The following is a 26,497-nucleotide window of genomic DNA, read 5'->3' as shown; positions in this document are numbered from 1 at the left end:
ATTTAGTCCCATGTCATTTTACATGATTACCCCCTACTGGTGAGTACATAAAATGCATACGTTTTACAATGCCATTGAGAGGGCAGTTGGGTTCAGTATTTTAATCCTTGCCAATGTGTGCTGTTTTCCCCCCAATGGAATAGACATCATGAATTCTGCAACAGCTGCAGCAGGCTCCACAACACTGTGCCATTCATATGGGGCCAAGGACAATGCTCTCATCTAGCAAAATCCGAATAAAGAAAACAAATGCTTGTGTGTCCTGTGTGTCTGTGAAATACATGCTTATTGTATGTGTGTGGGAGGTGCGAATTTGACAATTGCGTCTGTCTTTCACAATGTGATGAGAGTCAAGAAATGTTCTAGGTTTCCTGCATGTAGCACATCATTGCCGTCATGGTGACAGTTCTGTATTACCGTTCTTTTTCTTCTTTAGTTTTGTGTTTGGCATGGGGTGTTTAGTGCATTATTCCTTACAACAGATGTTCTAAACAGATTTCTCTCTCTCTCGCTCTGCAGAGAAGCCTATGGCACGAGGTCCCCCAGGCGGCGTCATTGGAATCCTGGGAGGTGTAGTTGCCGCAGGACTCATCATTGGAGTGGCCGTTACAGTTTTCATGGTCTACCGACGGCAGCAGAAGACCCGGACCGAGACAGATAATGACCTGTGAGTACGAGGGGCCATCTGAAGGAGCTTGAGTGGGCGGGACGGAGGTTAGATGAGAACGAATCTGTCAGCGCACTGGAGAGGACTCTCCCAAAAGACCAAACATTGTAACATACAGTATATACACAGATCTCCAGGGGCTTGTGTCTGCAATACTTCAAGTGTGAAAACCTTGGTCAGTCATGGAGTCAATCAGGAGTTCATTAGGTTCAGTGTGAACAAGAATGAGTCAGCTGAGGACAATGGGGTTTTATGCTTTAAAAAACGATTGTGAAACAGGGGATCGTCTCCTTTTTGTTGGTTCATAGATTGGCTTGATTACATACAAGTGCTCACAACCATCTATTAAATTGTTACTTGATTGCGATGTGAGCTTGATTTGACCATTTCCCATTGAAAAACAGGTGTTTCAATCACGACTGATTGCATGGCCTACACCAGGGGCACTCTGGGTAATGCTTGGCCCTTCAGAGCTGTTTTAGCACGAGGAGAGATTCACAAAGCTACTTATGGTAGCTTTGTGGTATGGGGTGCTGAATAAAGGTTTTTCATATTAATGAGCAGTTGAATACTTCCAAATGTTTTTTGCTGTCATCGGCTTTCTTAATATATGCTTGGATTTGAAAACATTGCCTAATGTTTGGAAGTGCGTCTTGTCATACCTTTTAGAGACATTTCTCATCAGATGGGAAACTACTGTATAATTATTCTCGGAAGGAGGTTGAAAGCATATTTCCTTTTAATTAAGACAGTGGAAAGCTATTAAAGAGAGATATGGGGAGATACCCTGTGTTTAACCTGCTTTGCTAGACACCCCCTAGCCAGGTAATTTCAAACTGCCTCCTGGAACCATGAGAATTTAGAGATGACCTGCTGTGGCCACACACCGACTATAGAGAGAAGTAGTGTAAAGCAGTAGTTATGACAATAGCAGGAAAGTTCCGAAACAAAGGGAATTCACATTCTCTCGTCTAGCTCTCCCATGGTGTCTATATCCTGTCAGCCATCTGGCAAGAGTCCTGGGAGATGTTTTCTTTAACAAAAAAGCGGAAGACATGGAAGGACTATCATACTAATTGCTTTTGTCTAGAACACCTGGCTATGTGTGGTGTCAGGTTGCCAGGAATCCCATAATCCCTTGCTCTCTGAATTTACACCGTTGACTCAGGGGAATGATTCTGCTGTGTACAGAGGTCGGCTCTCTTCCACACAGGGACTATCACCAGAATGACTGCCGGAGGGGGTACCTGAATGTACCTGTATCTCTAATAAACTTGATTAAGAATTATTATTGTAGGTGGCCTCAAACCATAAAATTAATTTGGTATTCATGGTGATCATTTTAGAACATGATATTGGATACACATAATATGTGCAACAGTATGTTCGGCTTAAGAACTTTCCCTTAAACTATAAGTATGTCTATAGCATACCCATAGGGTGAAGAACAGACCTACCTGTTTTCAGCTCTCTAGAGTGCTTTTTAAGACAAATGAAGCACATACACGCTTCACCCATCCTATTGCTTTCTGTCTCTTTCTCCCTCCTTGCTAATCTATCTCTCTTTCTCAGTCTGCTGCCAAAGTAACTGCTCTCTGTTTCCCACTCCCCCTCTCAGCATTGCTGTTGCTGCTGTGGCTGATAGTTGTGTGACACAGGCTACCGAGAAGCCAGAATCCCCCACCAGGAAAGTAGAGGCATCTACCCCTAGTCAATCCCCTACTGAACCCTGCTCTCCCACTGGTTCCTCCATTTTGCTGCCTGCATGTAATGGTGGTGTACAAGTGACATACTTGAGCACACCTTTGTGAAAATCGACAAGTATGAGCAGATCCTGTAGCACCAAACCAGAGCCAATACGTATAGTATCATGCCTAGCATGAAGATGCTTACTTGAAATAAGATACACACAATGTAAACATGTTTTGATTGTTATTTCAGTCTGTGTTGCTCCAAATGTTACTCAAATACATTTTGATGATGAAACAGTGAAATATAATTGATAATAAGAATCCACAGTACAGAGCAACCCCTGAGAACATAGTGCCAAGATAAACCAAAATTCATTAAAATGGTGTCTGATTAAATGGAAAATACCCAGTTTATCAGTTTTGCTAATCCTAATGTGTAGAACAAAACACATCCTAATCTTCTGAGATAAGAAGAAAAAAAAGGAAACTGAATTAAAGGAAAATAAATAATGCCAAATCATTTAAAGAAAGGAACGTATGTTTAAAAGATTATTGTACATATCGTGACATTAAATCTTCATTGCTAATTAGAACCGTTTTTGGTCCTCGTTAACAGTGCAGTGTACCACCACTGTCTATTGTATCAATCACCTCTCTCCTCCTATCTGTTTGCATGGTTGTTGTCTAATAAGCACGTCACAGAGTTTTCCATTGTTATTATTGTAATATTTGTGCTTCGCATGGTATGGTGATACTTTGTGGAATGATCTGTGATCTCAGTATACATGTTTTATGCTTGTTGTCAATGTAATGATTTTGTAACACTGTCAATATGTAAAAGATTGCCATAAAGACAGACAAGTCGTTTTCTTACAGATAAGTGATCAAATAGCATTTTAAAATGTTGAACAACTGTATGTAAATGTGAAACACAACAATGTGAAATCAAAAGAACGTGTGATAAGCTCATCTAAGGTCCATCAGAGTGTATGATGTCAGATTAGTAGGGAGTATTTAGCCATGTTATTTCATTCTGCATGTTGAGAAGCTGTTAATCATGCCTGGGCATTTGATAGCATGCCTGAATGCTCCCGTAGTCACGCCTGTGTTTGCCCTCAAACGGCAGCACATGATGAGACTCAAAATTGGTCAATTCCAATAAATCATTGCCCCTTTGGAGGCTGCACTGGCACAGCAGTCACCCTCTAATCAGAATAGATGTGCATTGTCAAAACTGGTGTTCTCAGTGTAATGTGTCCATCGCTTTGCTTGTTGGTGCAATTTGAAGGATCATTTACAAAATGTCCGACTCATCCCAAAGACTAGTGCAGTCTCGATTGACAGAGTTGCAAAACAGTCAGTATGAATAATTCTGATGTCAACTCCCTGACTGTAAATGACAAATCACATGCAGAATGTAATACAGCCTTGAAATGTGAGTTAGATGTCAGTGTCAACAACAGACACGTTGATTGAGGAGTGCATTTGTATCTCATTGTCTCTCCTGGGATTAGGCACTTTTCTCTGAAAATTACCTTAAGGGAAAAAAGGGAATACTCAGTTTAACTGTGGAAAATGCATTTTTGTTGCTGCTGCCAACAGCAACTTTGTGATTTAGAGGACCCATGAAAGTATTAAATAAATTGTCCATTGTGGGTTGAGAGAGTCATTTTTAGATGTAGTTATATATGTACATAGTTTTGTATCGCCAGCTTGGACGTGCATCTGCTATCCTCTGTGTTTACCAGAGGAATTGGTGTGCATTAGAGAATATCTACAGAGTAGTCATCGGCTGTTCTCCCCAGGCAATCTTTGGAGACCTATAAAAGCTGATAAATGGTTATTGATGTTGGACATTAATTAGCCATAAATTTAAGGATTATATCTTTATTATCTTGTGCCTCTCCTCATGGATAATTATTGTTGTATTGAGAGTGAATATGAATTGTTCTCTGTTTTTGAGTATTGTATAAGAGTAGATACAATGCTTAGTATCTCATAGTACAGTCATGTGCAGTATATTGTCGACTGTAACATCAAAATGTCTCACTATTACAACATATCTTGCATATTATGCTTTGTATTCTACATTGGACTTCAAACATGCTCAAAGATGTCTGGACACAACATACTTTGCTTTACAAAACTGGAAATATGATTGATAAACATTTCAGGAGCCAATCATGTAGTGTTCTTTTTTTTTATTCTCTTTGGTCAAAATCAGATAAATTGGGCACTTGAGACAACTGAATGGAAAAAAATGAATTTTGGTCTCGCCTCTGAAGAGATTGGAACCCCAGACAAGACATGGTGGTAATTGGCTCTTCAAGATCAGATTACATTGATCTCATCATGCAATTAAAAGTATCATTAGCATTTAAATTGCTAAATAAGATTGTGATCAACCGAAATCAATGGGCGCACCAAGGATCAGCTCCAGTACTTCATGTTGCTTTCTATTGGGAGGACAAAGTCCACAATCCAGCTCTCTTATACGGAAGCTTCCAGGAAGCTCACATGGCCACTTTCCGATGCAACAGAGGTTGGAGACAAAAACATAAATTCAGAGTTTGTCAAACGAAGAGACATCTTCACTTGAATATTTTCCATTCTAAAATCTGCTTTCCTTAAGCCAAATATCAGGCTAATAGGTTCCCTTTTGTCAAAGCACCCTAGAAGTCCTTTATTTTTTATATTTTTTTATATATAAACCTTCTCTTACAGATTACACTTTTCAGTTAAGGATTAGTTATGTTTTCTCTTCGCTATCCCCTTTAAATCTCCCCTCTAAGCTGCCCTGAGCCTTTTGTAGTCAGCAGACCGAGGAAGAGCAAGGTCTTCAAGTTGGATGTCTAAGTAGCAAGTGGTGCAACCTGAATGGAACTCATGGCTCTGTCTTCTTTGCCCAGTGCTTTATCTTCCCTGCAGGCCTGAGGTGCTTGTCGGCTTTCATTAACGTTTCACAAAACCAACGCCCACACCCTGCCTGCATCACATCCAGCTCTGATGTAACAAGCTGGTTTACATGCAATCACACAGCAGAAAGAACGTTGCTGTGGTAATGCAGGAGCAGAAAACCCTGTTGTAGCAATGGTGTGTCTTATTAAGCAGACTCTAAACAAACATTGGGCACAAGCCAGGTACAGTAGAGACTATTCTTAGAGCTGTTTATATTTTTCTGTTTGTTGTTTTTTTTTAACATTTTGTGATATGAGATTTACTCCGCTTTAGCTAGATGTTGGTTAAGCTGAAGACACATAATTGATTCAACATGGTACATGCAACAAGTTGTGTTGAGTGTTATACCTCACTGATTGCTCATAGACTGTTTTCAATCCATTGTCCAGACCTGTGATACATCATTGTTTTCAACCATCAAGATCATACATCAAAATAACGATTTACCAAATGAAAATACTACAATCCATTGCATCTTGTGTATCTATTGAATTCATTAATCTCAAAGAAGTTCACATGAGAAGAAATACATAAAAATAACATCAGCGCCTGTGGCACCACAGCTTCATAGAAGAGTAAAAAAGTATTGACCGAAAATTGAAAAACTATTGTATTATTTAGTTGGCTTGCATTGTTGTGCTCCTTTGAAGCAGGAAATGTAATATATGGCTCAAGCTGTTTCTGCCAATTGCAATCACTGTGGTTCCCTCCCCCACACAATGCTAATACAAACATCCTACCATCCAACATGATAATTGATGACAGACTCATTTAGGGCAGTTCTGTTGCTTTTCATCAAAATAGCATAGAGGCCATTAAGAGGATATATGCTGAAGTGGAGGCTCTCTGGGTTCTGAGAGCACTCTCCATGACGTTAACGGAGCAAAGGAGACACCTATTTTGAACTGTCTCTGTCTGTACCTCTGTCTGTGTATCTTAGACTGTATACAATGTTGGATAGCCTCCCTCTCTCAGATTTCCTTCCCACAAGCTTTCTCCTTAAGCATAGCATGATTACAACACTACTGTAGCTATTACAACCAGAACATGAGTAATAACAATAATTGAAGGCTTAACAGTTGAGCTTTTCATACTTTCAGTAAAAAAGTATATTTATTCATTGTAGAGTGCAGAACTCTGAGTAGACCAAACAGCTAAAATTACACAGAAGAATTGGTGAGGAGTGGTAATACCTTGGCTGCGACTTTTGAATTCTCTTTAGAAAGCAACAAATATCCAACTCTGCTCTGTGCATCATACGTTAGCAGTGTCTGTTTCAAACATGTATGAACAATTACATTATTAAGTGGACAGCGAGCTCAGAGAGGTCTTGAAATAAATTCTGTTTCGAGTATGAGTGAAAAACTATTTGACAAAAACCTTTTTTTTTTTATTGGGCCCCATAACGTGACATTACCTTTCCTCTGTACTACCTACCTTCCCTTCATATATTTTAATCACAACAACAAAAATATGAAAAATGAAATCTCTTGAAAATTAAATTGAGAAAAATGAATCTTAATTTAGATTTACAAGCAGATGGCATCATCTTAGCATCATTATTTATTTCACTCTTAACGTTGTTAAATGTTCCCAGTGAAGGCAGAATGCTATCAATCGTCAAGGCAATGGATCCCAACATTTTATAACGTAGTGAGCATGCTGCTAAATGTGCTGAAGCATTACATTATCAAGCCTTCCTCTGAGTAAATGGATGTTTCCTTCCGATGGGAGCCCATTGAACAGCTTGTGTGTGTGTCTTTGTTATTGCCAGTGTGCTGTGCTGTAGTGGGTGTGTGATGCTATGCCCCTGGTGCTGCCTGTCTGAAGACAAGGCCACATGAATCTCTGACAAGAGCCAGAGAAGCCCTGTCTGGAGACCAGGTGATATGAACTGGAAATAATGTGCATGAAAGAAAGAGTTAAGAGGAGCACTCATGCACAAATTGCCCCCAACATCAAAACCCCGGTCGGCCTGGTGGAAAGGTCATATTATTCAATAAGGACTTGGACCAGTGCAACTGAGACAGGAGGTGCTGGAGATAATGTGTGGAGGTACACAGCTCTGTGTGTCTACTCAGATTCATTACCTTTGATCACTCATGATGTGGTGTCAGAATGTGGCAGATGACATCTGACTGTTAACATGTTTGAGGGGAGGGAATTTCCTTTGTTGCAATTACATTGCAACGTCCCTTTTGCCTTCTTGTCTGAAATAATTATTTGGATACTCTTCAAACAATTTGAACGATGAGCTTTCAATTATTTCTCCCAGTTTGTCCTTTCATGTTTTGTTTATTTCTCTTTCTGTTGCATTCTCTTGTGGTTTTATGACATTTATTTTACCCCAAAATTCACTTGTTGATTACAGAAATCAACATTAATAAATATCAGTGGTTTGCTTACCTCTTAATAAAGGCATGCATTGAGAATCAGCACAGGTGAACCAGAGAGAGGGAGGTAGAGCCAGAGTGTCGGGTGTCGCTCTCCCGCAGGTGTTGGGCCTTGGGTTGGGCAACAGCCTGGGGAGCCTGGGGGCATGTTAGTGCTGGAGATCCATGCACTGGGGGAAAGGAGTGCCTTCTTCCTGTCTCCCACTGTGCTCTCTGACTCACTGCTCAGGAGGACATGTCAAACAAACGCTGGCAGCACAGTGGGCGGCATGTTTGTCCGCGTGGCACTCTGGACCAGGCAGAGCCGCCGAGAGGACTTGACTTACACTGCCCCCTCTCTGCCCCCACACCCCCTCCATCTCCTTACCTCAGTGTCCAATTACAGCCCGCTCTCATTAGTGCAGTCTCTCCCCAGCGAGAGCCATTGAAAGGGCAGGGGAAATGGCTGCAGCTGCAACAAAGCCACGAACAGGATGTCTATCAAAATCCAAGGAAAGAGTGGAAAAAGGCAAGTGCAGGCAGGACTTCTCATTATAGAGTGCTGTGGAAGGTGAGGGCCATGGAAAGAGGAGAGCCCTTACTGTGCTGAGTGTCATGTTATCCTTTCCCTCTCCTAACAGGACCGACCTCCCGCCGGCCCACAAGCCGGCCCCTCCCCCACCCAAAAAGAAGAACAGTGACATGAAGGGCCATTTAACATCTGATGACATCCAGGTAGGTCGTTCCCTCTGTCTACCTCTCTGCATGGATTTGGCCAGGCTGACATGTAGCTTGACAGCTTGCCAACTTTCTGTCTAAACTTTTTAGCTGTTGCATAGAGGAAAAACACATTGAATAGCTTGCAAATACAGCTAACACAGCATTTGAACAGTGAAGTGATTATTTTGAAAGCAGACATTTAATCAGACCCCGTGCTAGTTTTGTATTAAGGCAATAGCAGTAGAAGCAAACTACATAATCTCCCCCACTCATGATGTCATCATTTGAGGACATCATTTGAGTTCATTCCTGCTGTACATAGACTATATATCTATAATGTCATAGTATAATATTGTATGCCACAAAGCACTGTATTATGATGTTCATGTATGTATTTCTATCTAATGCTCGGTGTTGGATTTATGCAGTCAAAGTTCATCTTGATAGAACAGAGAGCTGTCTGATTGCATCATCATGTTTTCTGTGAGTCGCACAACAAATAGGTGACAGTACTGTATCTGGTGCATTGGCACCCCAAAAAAGTGCGCTGAATCCTTCACAATCCCCTTGGATCAAATCAAAGCCAACCCTGCTTTGGTATTGGAATGTAGTGATACGGAGATCAGAGCCTTTATCATTGACAACCAGGAAGCATATAGCTGGGATCTTGTAAACTCCTCCTCACAAAACTGTCTGGGATGTTTCTCGATGTTTCCCACTTTTGTTTACATCCAACTTTTTTTTTGCAGTTTGTTTTTCTTATTGACGTTTTTGTTCCGGCGCATCACATCTCTATAAATACCCTGAATTCTAAACAGAAGGGTGTTTAAAGGCTTCAAGTGTATGAAATCCTTGTCGTGGAACATATGACATTTTAGCAAAAATGACCGTCGGCCCTGTGCCAACCCTGATGGCTGTCTCATACGTTATGCATGTGTTCTTAACAGTGCTCCGTATACAGAATAGACGTGCCTTTTCATCACTGTGGAGATGGATGGTGCTGTGTTGCTCAATAATGATCAATGTGTATACCATTCTAGGAACTTTGTTTTAGCTGAAACAGGAAGTTGAATTGTGGACTTTTACATACATAAGTACAAACCAAACACAAACAGTGCCGATGATTGGATGCATTTGATTAATTTTAAGTGAAATGTTTTGTGTTGCAAGATATGTCCTGTAAACCTCTAATCCTCTACTGTGAATAGATATACTTCAAAAAAAATTGCATAGGAAGGCACGATTGTTGGAAATATTTATTCAAAGAATGCTTCTGCAAAAGGATTGTCCTACATTTATTTCAATTCAGTCACATCAAACCATTTAAACTCCCCTCTAAGCAAACGACTACAGGCTCTCTCATATCTAGACAGTTCGTTTTTATTTTGCCTCCTTTTCCCCAAATCAAAAACAAAACACTGTAGTGTTGTCTTCAGAAGTTCATTTTTCCTTATTTTTACTTCATTTTCACCACAAGCAATAAATATTTTAGTTTTCATCTAAGCAGCTATTTAGAGCTATTTATGGTCTTCACATTCCGATTTTTTTTTCATTGAGAAACAGTAACTGAATTTAACAATATTCTTGTCAATATACAAGTGTGACAAATATATAAAGGCTTATGTTTGCCACTAGAGCAACCAGCTGTATGAACAGGTTTGTAAATCACTATACAAATTCACAGTACAGTATATCACACCTTCATAAATGTAATGAAAAATACTAATCTACAACAGTGTGGCGTCACATTGCTGTTTGTTGACAATTAAATCCAACATGTGAAAATACACTTCCTGTGACAGACTGCACCGTCCCCTAGTCTAAAGGATACATGGATGGTGCAATTTATACTGGTCCCACCACTAAGTTAGTCGAGAGGTTAGGAAGGTGGATGAAACACCATTAGTATATGGTTTAATCCCAGAACTGTTCAGAGTATTAGTGATGGATCGCATTGAGCTCATTACATGGTCACTTCCTGCCTGAGCTCTGGTGTTTCCTGTAGGTGGTTCATCTGGACAAGGATGAGGAAATGCAGAAGCTTCCTCTCCAGCCTCCTTATTACGACATGGCGCCCTCTGAGTCCACCCCCTTCACTGATAAGCCGGTGAGTAGCTCTGTCTTGAGCAGGTTGGAAGGCCCCCTGCCCCCTCTCTCCCCTGGCTCCTCTGTAGACACCAGTGCCTCTGGCTAAGGTCATATATGGATGGAAAGAGAGGGAGGGTCACCGGAAGTAGAACTACTATGTACATTGGTGGGTGTATCAGTAGGAGAAAGATGGATTCTTTCAAAGTCCTTTTCCTGTCAGGCAGAGGATCCTTTACATGGCACATTTCATGGATGATTACAGAGCACGTCTTGACCACTACCGTCTCTGTATTAAGAGGTCCCTACGCTGGCGTGTCGGGCAGTGCCCAAGGCCCCACACATTGTACAAATCTCATAAGTAGTTTGACGTTTTCCTCATCTCATCATTCGCATCAGCACCATTCACCTCATAACAAAACTATTATGTCCATCCATTGTCCTCTGCCCGTTTGTGCGTGTGGGTGTGTGTGTGCGTGTGTGTGTGTGTGTCTATGTAAGTGTGAGTGTGCATTTGGGTGCGTGCTAATTCGGATTCTGACCCTTCCCCTAACCACCCACTTTTCTCTCCACCTCCCCTCCCCTCAAATCAGTTAGTAATCCTGCAGTAATTACACAGCTCTCCTGTACTGCACTGTAATATATTATCGGTCTCCAGTGTCATTGTTCACTAGAAACTGCTTGCCATGTTTATCTGTATGGATGTCTCTGCTGGCTGTGGGTTTTGCACAGTGACAAACTGATTCCAGGTGTTTGTTTCTCACATTGTTACAAAGACACACCTTTATTGTGTTGACACGATTTTCTCATCTTGGATTGACAGCATGGTTGGTTCATTTTGCAGCAGGCGCCTCTAAATGCAAGTCTGTCCATGTTGGTCAAACTATAATCACAGTGAAAATAGCATGAGTTGATTAAGATACACAGATGTATATATTAATTCCTGGGGTTCACTGCTCCCTTTCATTTATTGAATATTGAATAATTATATCAGAAATTAAGAAAGAAAACACATTTTTACTATTTGTACAGTAGCCAACAAAGAAACAAGCTCACTGTTGAACCAAAGTATGTTAAAAACTGCAACTGGCAGCAATTCTATTTCAGTTTCACAACGTTAACTCTGAATCTCAGCAATATCAAAAAAAAAAGACTAAATATCACCCAGTAAATGCACTAGAATTTGCAGTAGTTACTGTCATTGCCTTTTGCATTACGGACAAGGTCTAAGACCATGTAATGCCTATAATAAACATTTCCTGTGAATGCAAAAAGAAATCCTTCACAGTAAATTGTGATGTCCAACCATTGGATGCAAAACGTGTGATTTTCTGTAGAATTCAGAGCTCCATAGGTTGGGCTTAATCACATACTCAGGTCAAATGTATGAATTAAAACCAGAAGCACTGTGCCTTAAGTTATATCTGTGTTTGTATCTGTATATTTTAACATATAATATCGCATCAGTCAGTCTTCTCACAAACTGTGCCAAATATATTTGTATTTCTTCCACATGTAAACATCAAGCAAATCCTGGTTCGATCATGCCAGGCCTTCAAAATACTCATATTTTTTCATCGATCTGTCAAGCATAACCTAATTATTATCACTCTATCCCATGAATAATCAATTCTCCATGTTGATAATGAAGGTCTGAAAAAAGATTATGTTTCATTTCTGTGTTCTGATGTGTGACTATCAAAGTATTATTTGCTTAAATCTTCTAGACCCTTGCTTTCTCTTCTAAAGACTTCACTTTAAAGGAGGATACCTCACAATAATATAGGACATAGGATATAACCGATTTTGCTAAGAAAGTGCTTGGGTAGCTTTTGCAAGACGACTGATTAAAGGAGTGAGACTAATGAGTGAGCTTCTCTAGGATCAAGCCCCCTGTCTCTTGAGGAATCATCGAGTTCTCTGCCGTTATGTGGCTGTAATTGGACTACAACTGCTCAGTTGTACTGGTGTTGCTCTGTTGTTATGAGAGATCAGAGATCTCTGTCTTGATGTTTGATGTCATACTAAAATTCAGTACAAAGAAGAACAGAACACTCTGTATAAAGAGAAGGTAAAATACCAGGTTTAAACAATGAATGTCACTTTCTGCAGAGGGATTTGACCTCTTGTCAATTGTATCCCCATTCCAGAGGACTTGGATAGATTTACCTGCATTTTCCTTCCCCTACATTTTCTTTGTCAACAACTCCCTCTCTCCCTACTTCCCTTCATTACGATCATCACAAAAGACAAGCTGACAGATTGAGAGCAGAGCCATTGCCATCCTCTCCAATCAATATCATCTCACAGCTTTGCTTTCAGTAGAACTACAAAATGCCACTCGTAAAAGAAGCTCTGGGCTTTTCACAAAGCATTGAACAAACTGCAAAACAGCAAAGTGTGATTCTGGAAACTACATGACAAGCACACATGAAAAACGGTTTGTGGCAATTATGCCTGATTTAGTAAAACAATTGGGAATTTTCAAATTAAATCGTTATCTTCAGGATTTACTACATCTCTTCGGTAATATAATGTACTGCCTCTCATGTTGTGGAGACTTTATAGAATAGCTCATTGTGTCATTGTGTACTCTTATTCCTACAACAAAGTCTTTTTGACTTCTTTGGTCTTATAAACTAACCAATAATATTTTGATACATTTTCAGGTGTAAACTTTTCATTTTGATTAGATCAATTTCTTGATTGATGTTGTCAGAAAAAATCATTAATGGGCCAAGGAAATCAAAAGTTATGTTTCTTACAATATTAGTGTATTACCTTGCTATCTGTTTAATGTTACAGTTCCGATTATATGTTACACACATATATCATTTAGCAGTCTTACTTCAGTGATAATATATTGGAACTTATCGATGGTCTCCAGTGTCCACGTCTCTATTGTATGTGGTTGCCGTATCTCCAACAGTCCTCGTTTCATGTTTGTCTTGGCAAATTCAGCCTTTGACCTGTAGTCATTGAGTCTGTTGGTGTGCATTGCTGAGCAGACTGTTAACATATTTTATAGAGACTGATTGAGGTTAATATCAGTCTTCCAGATTGTCAATATATGATGACTGAAATCTAATTTTTATGTAACATCAATGCAAAACATCACACTCAGCTCTATGTCTTTGTTATACCCAGTTGAATGGTTGTCTACATGTGTCTTTCCTTTTCTGTGTTCAAGTATATCTGTATAGACAGTCTGAGACATCAGTCTGATACATCAGTTGTGTGTCTATGTTTTTTACAGTGTAGTAATGTTTTTATGTGAAGTTTCATTGTGTCTTATGGCCCACCAAAACTGTATGTCGTCATGTCTTCTTTGTGCATTCACATCATTTTATCAATGTTTTATCTGTTATCTATTTGTGAAATACTTTCCTTTTCACCTTTTCACCTTTTTCACATACCTGTTTGTCTCTGTTCTCATTGTAATAGAAACCTGCAAGTAAAGTACGTCCACAAGTGCAAAGTGCAGTTACTCTATCGATCGATCTATCGATCGATCTCTCTCTCTGTATATCTCTCTCTTTCTATCTATCTATCTATCTATCTATCTATCTATCTATCTATCTATCTATCTATCTATCTATCTATCTATCTATCTATCTATCTATCTATCTCTCTCTCTCTCTCTCTCTCTCTCTCTCTCTCTCTCTCTCTCTCTCTCTCTCTCTCTCTCTCTCTCTCTCTCTCTCTTTGTATATATATATAATATATGTGTGTATATATATATATATATGTATAATATATACTCACTGTTCTTCCCACTATGTCTCTCCATATAAATATTTCTCCATCTTTCCATCGTCCCCCTCAATCTCACTCCTCACACACCTCTCGCCTCTCTTGTCTCCAGAACTCTGGCCACAAGGACTGTGATGTCCAGTATGCGGAGCTGGATACTGCAGCTTTGACCTCCTCTCCCAGCCCACGAAGCTCTGTTCACACTGGCGGGGACCTTGTCGAGTATGCAACCATCCAGCCTAGCTCACACTAGCGCATGCCATTGTAGGCCTTTTTCCCTCAGACTCTGGCCTAAAGGTACACAGACTGATGCACTCTCCTCCCTTCCCGCCATCTAGAGTAGATAACTCCTTCACTGCTACACACTGCACTGAGCTCACTTTGTGTCTTCTGTCTCGCTCCCTGGCTCCCTATACCCCATCCTCCCTCCTCCCACCGCTTGCCATTTTGTGTCTCCTATCACACTGTCCATAACTCTTCTCCGAAATGTGAGATTGACTTGGAGATGACAGAATTTATATTCATATCATAGAGCAGGATTGCTGCTCATGCAGGATTATTAATTCTCACCAAGAGGAGTGGTATGTAAAATGCATACAATTACAATAATAAACAAGTAGTTGACAAGAGATTTGGAGATTTGTTCGTAATCTTTAACAAATAAATAGGTATGTACATTTTGATTATGGCAATACAATTTAAGAATGTCACAGTTTACTTACATTCTATGGCACAAACCTAGCACATTCAACATTGTTAAGAGTCAAGAGTGCTGTCAAATCATCCCTCTCCTTTTCATTTCTGCATGACTTGTGTCTGAATCTGTCAGTAGACTTCTCTATAAACGTTTAGTGGCATTCAGGGTCTTGTATTTGAGAGCAGATAGAAAAGTGACGGTATTGTTGCATGACGACAAAAGACGTTGCATGCCTTTTGCATGGAAATCTCGAAGGCATGTGAAACAATATAAATGTAATTCTTTGCGCCAAGTTACATTTGTTTTTACGAAAACCCCGAAAGATATCTGACTCTTCACCTCTCCATGATGATAAAGAATTTTATTGGGATGGAGGGCCACTTATTGTTACAGTAAAACAGGCAAAATACTATCCCAAAATCCCAAATTGGTCCTTTTCAGATAAAGGATTTGGGAATGTTACCATCGGCAAAACAAACCCAATACACATGACTGAAGAAAAACACACAAAGCTCATTTAATTATCACCACTAGCCAACACATTCTCTTGAATATGAGATCATAAACGTGTTCACTGATGTCACGCGATACATATAAATGGAAGAGCAGAATGTTTCACCTACAACACATAATCGGAAGAGCGGAGATTTGTAACATAAATCTAGGAATGAACCATTCTTATGGTATACACCACATTTACTTTATGGAAATGCATCAATTTTGTGGGAAGGTTTGATTGCTGTCAGTCTGGATTGATATAACAACATGACCCTTTATCTTATATAACATTTTATTGCAATTCAATTTGCACTAACTTTAAACTTCTCAGAATTTTTTTTCTCAATGGTATCAAGAAAGGAGCTATCCTCCCCACAAAAAGATAATAATTGACGTAAAAGGATGGCATTTTCAGAAAAAACTTAAATGACGCCAAGGCTCCACTGTTTTTCTGTACTGTAGTAGACATTTAGATTTGGCTTCAGTTTTATTCTCTATTGAATGTCACTGCCTCGTGCTTTCATCTAGGAAGAGGTGCTGGGGGTAGAAAAACGTCCTCTGGATGTTTTTTTACATTCATCGTTTTTAAAATGCAAGTCAGTTATCTCAAGAAGCAGCTGTGTGTTTTCTGTCACATAAATGAAGCCTGAAAGTTGTTTCAAAAATCAGACTTCTTCACAATTTTCACAACTTGAGTTGTTTCTTTGGGCCTGCTCTAAATATAGCTGACAATTATTTATTAGCTTTTTCAATGTTTCTGTTATGGTCGGACTGACTTGTATTTATTTATTTATTTATTTTTCATGACATACTTACTTTACGTGTGGTGGACCTCACCGCTTTTCATAAGCATTTTAGTTGCAAACATTAACAACAGGGACCACTCAATGCTTTGTTCCTTGCAGTCGTGCTCCAAAAGCACCTTGGATATAACAAAGTTAATACATTAATCACCTGACAAAGTTCAGGTTTGCAAGTTAAGTGTTCATTTTATCTGTTTTGTGTCTGTTCATCCATGGCCTTTTTATAATATTCATATTTTAAGACATTCTCCGCAAACTTGCATGTTAAAAAGGAATAACTTGATGTATTCAGTATCTCTAATGCTAGAATAGAGAGAGTAGCACACATAAATCTTAATTTTTGTTTTGTTGATTTGAGAGGATAATTTCAGCCATTTTATAATGTATTGGTTACAGTGAAATGTATTCTCCAAGTACTTTATTTCAGGAAGTGACCTCAGCCCTAATGGCCTGTCTGTCTAATATCCCTTGTTCATGGTGCCCACCACATTGTCCATGCTTTGCATATTTGTAGCAGACCTTTACACTTACTAGTCAACTTGCAAACCTCCCTTTGACTCCACCCTTGCTATTAGTAAGCATTAGGTGTGTTCACATTTTTTCCGAATATATATTTTATTATGCTACCCCTTACACATACTTGCAGAATTGGGATCATCCTTATCCTAGATCTAAAGATGCTTGGAGAGTAAGTTAATTTTCACTTTCATCTCCATGTATAATTTATAATCCATTCTTATTTGTATGTCTGCATAGAGTTGAATGTGAATCCGTTTTTAATTTCTTAAAATTATTAGTATACAGGTTGATTGCCATTTTTAAGTTACATTTGTGCGATAACAAACACAAAAACACACAGACAGCACTGCCATAAAGTAGAAAAACTCTCTGAATTGAGTCACTCATCACATTCCAACCTAAAATTCAAGTAAAGTACAGTAGCACAAGTAATGATTTACCAAGAAGAAAATCTAAATGTTGTCAGATAACTTACAATAAGCTGTTCTTGAAATTCTAGTTTTCATCATGCTTCTAATGTTCTTTGTGCCCAATCATGTTGAATGCTGACACGACACACACCCTCATCTTGATCAACCCAACTCTCCATTTGATAAGAAAATGCTTACTTCCCAGAAGTATTTCCTTGTCTGTTTCATGTTCCTGTCTTTACAGAACTGTGGGGGGCACCACGAAGAACTATCAAACCCGGCTGAATATGTGAGCTGTCATCGCGTCTTCAACAAAGGACATTGTCCTGAGTCGCAGGCCACTCAGGCCTACCCTCCTGTTACTTTCTTACCCCAAAACCCTTACAAGCAGCATCCATCCAATGACCCAATGTACACCAACATCCCCCCTCACTCTCCTCGCCCCACCTTTACATTCCCCAAGGAGCAGTCTGTGTGACGTCCTGAAAGATCTCAGGCCTCATGATAGTGCCACAATGCTTTCAAAAATCTAAGCTATGCTGAAAGGGTGCACACCATCCCACCTTGCTTCCCCTTTGTCCTTTTAGTTTCATTACAGAGTGAGAATCCCCTGCCACAATGAAAGTATCAGTAGTGTGTGGATCTGAAACCATGTGTATAGTGCACTGCATGCTCCACAGAGGCTGTCTGTAGGACCCCTCGTCTTGTGTTGTTAGAGTTCAAACCACCGCCATCTCACTCCACTACCCCACGTGTAGCTCTGCCCTTCCTCCCTAAAATGTGCCCTTTGATCCACCCTGTCTTGATTGATTCCTCTTCCTTTAGTATGTTTCTTTTGCCAAGTGTCCGACTGTGTACAGTATGCACCATTGTGTCACTCAAGATTTCTCCTTTCCATTTTCTGTATGTTTCCCCTCAGTGGTCGTGATCTTTCATTGATTGTTGCACTTTTATATGTAATGATTTATTTTGTTTTGTTTCATGTTTGTTAATACTTTTCTTGTATCTTTCAAGAACTTACATACTGTATGTGTGATTGAGTGTGTGATATAATTTATTTGCTGTTGCTAATCATGCAATCAGAACAATATTGGCATGTACTATCCTTATATTGACAGTAAATTAATTGGCAGTCATCACTTATTTGGGCTCTGATAAGATTATTTTCGATTACAAACAGTGAATGTTGCAGTATGAAAAGAAAAGGGCTCTAGACTCAATTAGTACAAATATTTGCTCTACACAATTTCATTTCTTGTTTTTTGTTTTTTTTCCTAATGGGTAGTTGCCAAAGAAATATAGCAAACCATACAGTTGATGTCCATTTGTTTTTATGACAATGTTTACGTTCAACCACAATTTTGTTGGATGGAAAGTATTGGAAATGACTAATGTGTGTCTATACTTTCCAAGTTTACATCATTCCTTCTTTGCCATACTATTATTCATATCTGTAAGTTAATTACTGTGGATCCACAAAGAGATCTACTTAAGCTCCATCACATTAAGTGTAGGTCCATGTTGATGTGGAACAAAGTATTCTTAAGAAACGAAGCCTCTTCCCTAGACTGATTATGACAATCATAAAACCGGGTTGTCCTTGAAAAACTTTAAGGCGTCAGTTATGTTAAATTGTACTAAACATGCCTATATAATGAGCAAAGTGAATGGACTTTTTCCAGGACAACCCACATCTTTTCTTTTAAGTGTTTTTAATTGTGTTTTTTTATGATATTGATATAATGAATTTCAGATCAAACAATTTAACATTAACCGTACAGAGAATAGCATAGTTATTGTATTTTTTTAGAGAATAATCACAAAAACTAGAGTAATCAAAATCTTTGACACAACTTTACACTGTGACAGTCAATACAAACCACGAGCAGATAGGTTTGTAGAACATGTTTTAGGTTTCTGCCACCTAAACACAACCATCCTCCACACAGCCATTCTATAAAAGCCGAAGGTTCACATTGTTTTGCCATGCCAGATGTATGTCCAGGAAAAAAATGAAACTACTTGTGTTTGTGCTCAATGTGAAAGAAAAAAAAGATTAACCGTAGAGGTGTTGAAGGTAATAAAATGTAACTTTTACAGTGGTTTTTGGGATAAAGTTAAACTTGTGAGACTTTCTCCTGTGCTCACCTTGTCTTGCATTGGCTCAATATATGTGCTAGTATTTAATTAGGTTGACCAGTAGTTTCAGGACTACTGAAGAAGTGTATTTTTGCTGTACCCGCTGTATGAAAACACTGAAACACATTTGTCCTTTTGTGACACGTTTACTATTTCTGCTTTCCTTCTTCCTTGTAATCTTATTATTATTATTATTATTATTACTACTACTATAATTATTACTGAATATGCTTACTTGTGCATACTTTTTCATTTGCATACTGTGCAATATTCAGTAAAAACAATCCTGCATCCTGTTTTCCACAGCACTGAATTATTTTGAACTGGAGATGATTGCTGTGAATTTATTTGCAGTTTTTCCCAATTTCTTTTTTATTTGTAAATTGAAGGATTTTGGTTTATTTTTTAACATTAAGTTTATTTATTTTGTCACATCTGTAGAAGGAAAATATCTGATTTGTGGAAACCTGAGCTTAAGGTCTCTGTGTCTCGCCACTGCTGCAGTAGGAAACTAAGTGAGAGATTTTAACTTGTATTTTTTACTTGGAATTATGTTTGATGTAAATATAACAATGTACTGTATCTCTGATGTGTGAAAAGAAAGTCATGCAGTTTAACATTAAACTTCACAAACTCTCCATGCTATATTTAATGTTTTTCTTATGCTTGGTACTAGAACTGGATTTTGTCATACTTCAAATACTTACGGTGGAGTATGAAGAAACTCACTGATAAGGTGCTCATAACCAACTACTGAATTTTTAGTTTACTTTTGATTTCACTTTAATTCATCACTTTAACAGCTATTGCAGAATAGCCTTGTTAGAATGCCATGTACAGTATACTTTACGCTGTCACACTATGACACTTTCTTAGTAACCTTTTATAAGAAGCACACCCATATCATCAATGGGCAGAACAAAGTGAAACAGTGAGAGCTGCACTGGGCATTCAGGTACAGCAAAGCACACTTTTCATTTTGACATCTTCTAATTACCATTAATTGTGCTAATTAGTAATCTAGAGACTGGCCCTTACTAAATCAGATTCTAGCAGTCATTATGATTTAGCAGGTCATTAAATAGCTGTTGTCTTAATCCAAGGAGTGGCACAGCTGAGAAGTTTTGTAATTTAATCCAGAAGATTCTAAACACGTTTTCTCAGGAAAGTTTATGAAAATGCTTAAAACATTTAGTTTGTTTAAATACAACAATCTTTATAGGCACGTTTATAGACATGCTGGTTACTGTTCATCCTGTCTCATAACTTTCTTGAAATGACAGATAAAAGTATGACTCATCAAATTCTTCTACACTTCTACTCTATGAAGCTGGGCCTATTCGGAGACTCTGGATACATGTGACATGCTTGTTTTTAAATACTAAAAACATTTTAATTGATGATAGATGTCTGATTTTATCAATGAAAATCATAATGGAAAAACTTTTTATGTCACAAACCAGAAAGTTAGCGAGATAATAGTCAAAGTTGCCTCTGTGGAAGTTTGGATACAATCATTCCAATTAATCTTATCAAAGAGCTCTTTAGACCCCAAACTCCCATGCAAAGGGTTGAATAAGAGATCACTGACATGACTGAGGCCAAGGTCTTCAGCATATTCAACGCCATCAATGTGTCCTTGTGAACCCCTAAAGCAGTATGCCAATGGTCCACATGCCTTATAGAATATCTTCAGGCAATGAAGTGTTCTAGACGTGTATTGAGGTACTTCAGTCCAGATATAGCTCTCTGAGAACATTGTCAATGTCCTCATTCTTGACTCGGTGGAGGGCAAAAAGTCTCAACCGCATGACCAGTGCCTCTGCTGCATCCAGGACAGAATACAAGCTGTCAACTTGATGAAGTTCAGACACAGGCCCTTAAATTGTGTATGGGGACTTTCCCTGTGGCAGTGTTATAGTTGGAGATGGGGGAGATGCCACTGCATCTAAGATGACAATGGCTAGCGGTGACGGCCTAACAAGAACAAGTGACGTACCACCTGGTCCCACCTGACAGGTGGAGGTGCGGGTGAGATTTATGTTACATTTAAATAGCCTTTTAAGCTATGTATTGTAAAGCAAATTAAACTATGGTACATGTTCTGGGAAAGCATTAAATTGGTGTTAGTCGACAGTTGAACTCTGTACACCATATCCTGCTTCAGAGTAAACAAAACAAAAGAGAAAAAAAAAAGTTGGTGACAATGGTGAGTCTGGGGGGGACAAAATGTCATGACGGTTGAGACTCCAACACAGTAGGTGGCAGTAACACACAATTATGTTGGAGTTCAGTGTTGTTAAACACTACAGAAGAAGAAGGCAGAATACCTGGGAAAGTTCTGATAGAAACCTGGCCACAAACAAATTTGTCTCTTTCACTTGCAAAGCAACACATAATTGTCTAGTTGTCAAACTAAATTGGCAGGACATGAGATATACTAGGCTTTCCAAATCAATTTCAAGGTTATTTCTGTTATTTGGATATACTTGTCACTCGTGGTCAGATGAGCAACTTACACAGTCTCAGCTAGTAGCATAGTTCAAGTAGTGTAGCCCTATTTTAGTCTACTGCTGGTATTTAGCTGCCTTACAACTTACTTGCCATGAGGATATTGGTGTATGAGCTAATGGTAATTTAGCTAGCAGCAGCTACTATAACCTATGAATAGAAAATGAGTGGGACAGTAATATTTCTGATGCAAGAGTGAATAGGTTTTTACCAGTGATATACTCTAGGCCTTTAAGTATTTACATTTAGTCTTTATTTTTTGTATTTAGTTAAGTGTTTTACAACTGTCAACCAATCAGATTTCGATAATGGCTCTAACAATACTTTATAATCCCTAATAAAACTTGGCCTCTCTTAGTTAGTATTTTTTAATTTGTCACCCAAATGAAAAATATTGAGACATTGTCAAAACATTGTCTGATTGGGGCACTTGGCAGTCTGGTGGATTGACTAAGGAACTGATTGTCATACTGTAAACACAGACCGACACAAACTCACAACAGGCTGAGAGTACTGTTCAGCATTCCTTCTGTTCCCTCTGACATTTCCACTCCAACTCTGTTCATCAAATAGATAATCAGAGATGTCCAAGTCTACAGTGAGAGACAACTTCAGCTATTGGAAAATTTGAGAAATAGAGCCCAATAGCAGCCAATGCAAGTTATATGTAGTTGTTTTACTTGCCAAATTGTCCTTTGAGGATCCTATTTAAGAGAAACAGAAAAAGGTAAGATGAACACACATTTTTGAATATCTTCCACTCACTGCCAAGGCGACAGGTTAACTTGAACACTTGCTCCTGAGAGATGCCGGAATTGCTTGGGAACTCATCCGCGAAAATCCCAGTTGATTGGATTGGGCGAATTCTTCTGGAACAAATCCTTCAGATCACTTTATGTAACACAGTGCTCCCTTTCTTTCTGACTTCTTCCTGATTTGTTTTGTTATCTTGCCATCTGTGTATCGTACATACCCCAAGAAAATGCTTGATGTCTTCTTGATAAAAAAAAGTTCTTGAAAGAAGAAAGTACAATATTTCAGATTCTCAGAGCCAAAGGCCTTTACCACAGGCATGAAAGTAGAAAATAAATTATCATAACCAGAAAGGCATCAATAATGAAGCATATTTAGGAGATAAAACATTTAATCTCATTAAGCTACCCAATAATTGGAAATATGCAACACTTGACCTTTTTGACCTCAATGTAAGAGGAATCTGTTTTGTGTGTGTGTGTGTGTGTGTGTGTGCGTGTGTGTGTGTGTGTGTGCATGGACATGCATTTGTGTCAGTTTGTTTGTGTGAGATTTTGCTTACTGTATGCTCTTTGCAATCAAAACATGTGAGGAAGAAACCAGCAGCAGTCCAGATGGGCATCAGGCTCATTTTTTCTCCTCTCATCCCTGCCATATTTTAATATTGTGTCAAGCTCATTGAGATGCATAGGAGAGAAAAGAGGAAATGGAGATGAAATTGACTGATTCGCTGCCTTGCACAAATAGAAATAAATTCCAAGTGACACAGGGAATTCTAATGGCGAGTCTCCTGGGAAGAGAGAGGGGTCTCTCCCTCACCCAGTGGCCACGGATATTAACCCTCACATTACCTCTGCTGTGCCCATGCATCATGACCACCACTACCTTGAATTCAGACCTGTTTTACTGAGGTGGGGAGGTGGGAAATGGAGGCAGGTTTGTAAGATGAGTTTGCACCTCTGCATTTCCAACCATCTCTGGAGGAGAGGATCCCTCACTGAACTGCTCCTCCTGAGGTTTCTTCCATATTTTCTCCCTGAGACTTTTGTAGAGTTTTCCCTTGTTTTCTGTGAGCTCTTTGGTTTGTTGTACAGTAGGTGCTGATCTGTGGGTTTCTGTTAAGCTGAGTGTGACGTTACGTGTCACACAAAGGGCAATCCCATATTATTTTTATTTGATGAGCTTCTACCGTACATATCCTTTACTCTATGATGTGCCCCTATAATAACGTGTTAACTGTGAATGCAGCACACTCCTTGACAAATTCAGAATAATGCATGGGTCTGCTGTATTGAAGAGACAAGAGTGCTGATGCAGAAGCTGACTAGTTCACTATCTACCTTATTCTCAGTAACACATAGTGGCCCATCAACCTATTGAGATAGCTGAGTTTCAGTCGGGATCACAGAGTTTGACCTCTTCTGTGCTTGTGTGAGAGCACAGGAGAACCGCATGGTGTAGCTTCCTGAGACCCTTCTGCTCCTCCTCATTAGGACTGCTGGGCCTTTAATGAATAACTGTCTCCCCTTTTTTGTCTGAACTGGCACTTTGGAGACCAACAATCACCATGTAGCTTAAAGGCAATCATGCTAGCCCTTACTGCTGCACCAAACTGTCAATCTCACCTATTTTGTTTTCTCTGTACCAAATCAAAGGGGACAAACTAGCGAAGAACAACTTTTGACAGAATATACAGTAACCCCTGGTCAAGGTTTGGTAAAGTCGCAGCATGACCGGATAATGGGAACAGGGAATAAGTGAAAAAAAGAATTATAAAGAAAAAAGCCTAGACTTTACCTTTGAGCTACACAGCAATTTACCATTAATAGCATTGCAATACAGCCTTCATATTCATTTACACATCAATAATATATTTAGGTTTACCATAGCATAAACAAACATCAATGACTTTGAATTTGTATTCATATTATCGAGACTTCCTTCCCAGAATTCATGCTCATTAAAGAATTATGCACAGTACTACAGTGTTGCGCTGATTCCGCAAACAACACAAATACCATGTTAATTAAAAATCAAGTTCTATTTGTATGTTTTGTAAATGTAACATTCATCAACCAGGAGCCATGTCACTTGAGGCTGATTGAGAAACTTCTCATATTTGCTATTTTTAGCATACTGCAGGTATTGTTAAATTGATTTAAATATCACTTAAAAACCATTATTAATGTATTTTCAAAATACATTATGAAACATGCATTTGAAAAAACATCTTAAGCAGTGTCATGTGGAAATTATAGCCAGGTACAGTATAACTCCTTCCGGAACATGAGGTTTGACCTTATCTTCATCATGAGGTTTAATTTTAAAAAGCACGAAGCATTGTAATTATAATATTATAGACATGGTTACAATAATACATTTTTACTTACATTATACTGTTATGTAAAAACAATAGCATTATGCCAACACTGCATGGATTAGTTTAGAAAAAGATCTTTACTTTTTTATTTACGAATTTCCTCTCTTTTTTTCAGTCTTGGGTCCCTTAATGTTTTTAATCAAGGTCACAAACTCTTTTAAGGACAGGAACACTTTCTAAAGTTTCTGACTATACCAGTGGGCATGTGGGATTTTCCTTGACAGAGTTTGGAAGGAGGAAAATTGCTTCAACGGACAAGCAAGGAAAACTAATTTATACTGGATCAAAAGCATGAAAGAGCACTTCTGTGGAGTGATGATAAGCCTGCAAGGCTAGTGCCAGATCCCCAGGACAGTGCTCTGGTCTCAGTCATGTGGGCACTCTCGCTGACCACCTGTGTCCATCACCATCCAAAAGAGGAGCCATGGGGATGCTACAGCAGGAAACCAGTGCCACTGATAAATGGCCAGGCATGGGTGAAGAGGCAGATAAACAAAGCACAGTGGAAGATAAGAAAGGGGACAGGTGTTGCATATGTTATCACGTATCAAGCAATCCAACATTTCAGTGGGGAGCCATAAATAGTGTCCTTGAATCTGGGAAAGCACTTTTTGGAATCATTTGATGGACAAGAAAGCTGATAAATGATAAATGCTTTGGCAAAAGACTTACAGAAGTACCCAACCCTTTTGCATGATCTTTGATTCTAAACAGTCAAATAAACTCCTGACTATGAAAATTGTATCAGTTTCCTATTAACCTTTAAAGCTATTGAAATGTCAATATACTCAACTGTATGCCAGTGCAATGTTTTGTGACATTTATGATCTATTGAGTCATTCTAATGAAGAAGTCACATTCATTTGACCTTTTGTCTTGATTTTCTTCAGCTTCAAGAGTCCATTTCAGCCCAACTGGTATAGATGTTATGTACTATGAAATTACTGTAATGTTTTATGAAATAAGTAATGGCTAATCTTGTCTAATGAAGCCCTAATCCTTTATGTAAAAATAATTGATTACACATATAATGGCAGTTCAAGCTATCATTCCTAGTAGTAATTATGTTGATTTTGGTGACATTACAACTTTGTACTGTATTACTCTTTGTAATATTCACATTGTCTTTTTTAGTGTATGAGTTTAGCTGAATGACGTTGATCACCTGCAGCCATTTTATCCAAAGGGAAATCATCAATCAATATTCCATGCAATATTTCTCCTGTTTGAGAAACTACTGAATATGAAAATATGAAAATGATGAAGAAATATTCAACTTCCTTCTAAAATGTTTGAAATACTGCATCACCAGCATACACAGTCAAAAAAAACTGTCATCCTGGAGTCGACAACAGCTTTGTATTATGAGAAACTTCCAATAATGTGTATTGCTTTTTAAATGATTACCCCATTTGTCATTGGAATTAGCAATGCACATTTTTCACAGGCTCTACTGCTAAACAACCATGACATTGTATGCAGGAAGGCTCAGACCTTGGGAAAATAGGCCTCCTGTCATCAACAATGACAGATGCACAATA

The 26,497-nt window shown here is 38.8% G+C and overlaps 1 protein-coding gene across 1 annotated transcript in view; it reads left to right on the top strand.

Moving 5' to 3' along the window:
- Positions 1-19,910, top strand: part of nectin1b (nectin cell adhesion molecule 1b) — a 103,299-nt gene extending 83,389 nt beyond the window's left edge. The window contains exons 6-10 of the mRNA XM_084674680.1: positions 520-667; positions 2,286-2,351; positions 8,327-8,423; positions 10,414-10,515; positions 17,418-19,910. Of these exons, the coding sequence (XP_084530806.1) occupies positions 520-667; positions 2,286-2,351; positions 8,327-8,423; positions 10,414-10,515; positions 17,418-17,651 (647 nt within the window). The 3' untranslated portion in view covers positions 17,652-19,910. The remainder of the gene's footprint in view (positions 1-519; positions 668-2,285; positions 2,352-8,326; positions 8,424-10,413; positions 10,516-17,417) is intronic.
- Positions 19,911-26,497: the final 6,587 nt, after the last annotated feature.

Source organism: Hypomesus nipponensis, chromosome 15, assembly GCF_054491055.1.
Source record: "Hypomesus nipponensis isolate SF chromosome 15, ASM5449105v1, whole genome shotgun sequence".
Lineage (NCBI taxonomy): Eukaryota > Metazoa > Chordata > Actinopteri > Osmeriformes > Osmeridae > Hypomesus > Hypomesus nipponensis.
This window is presented reverse-complemented; position numbering and strand designations above follow the sequence as displayed.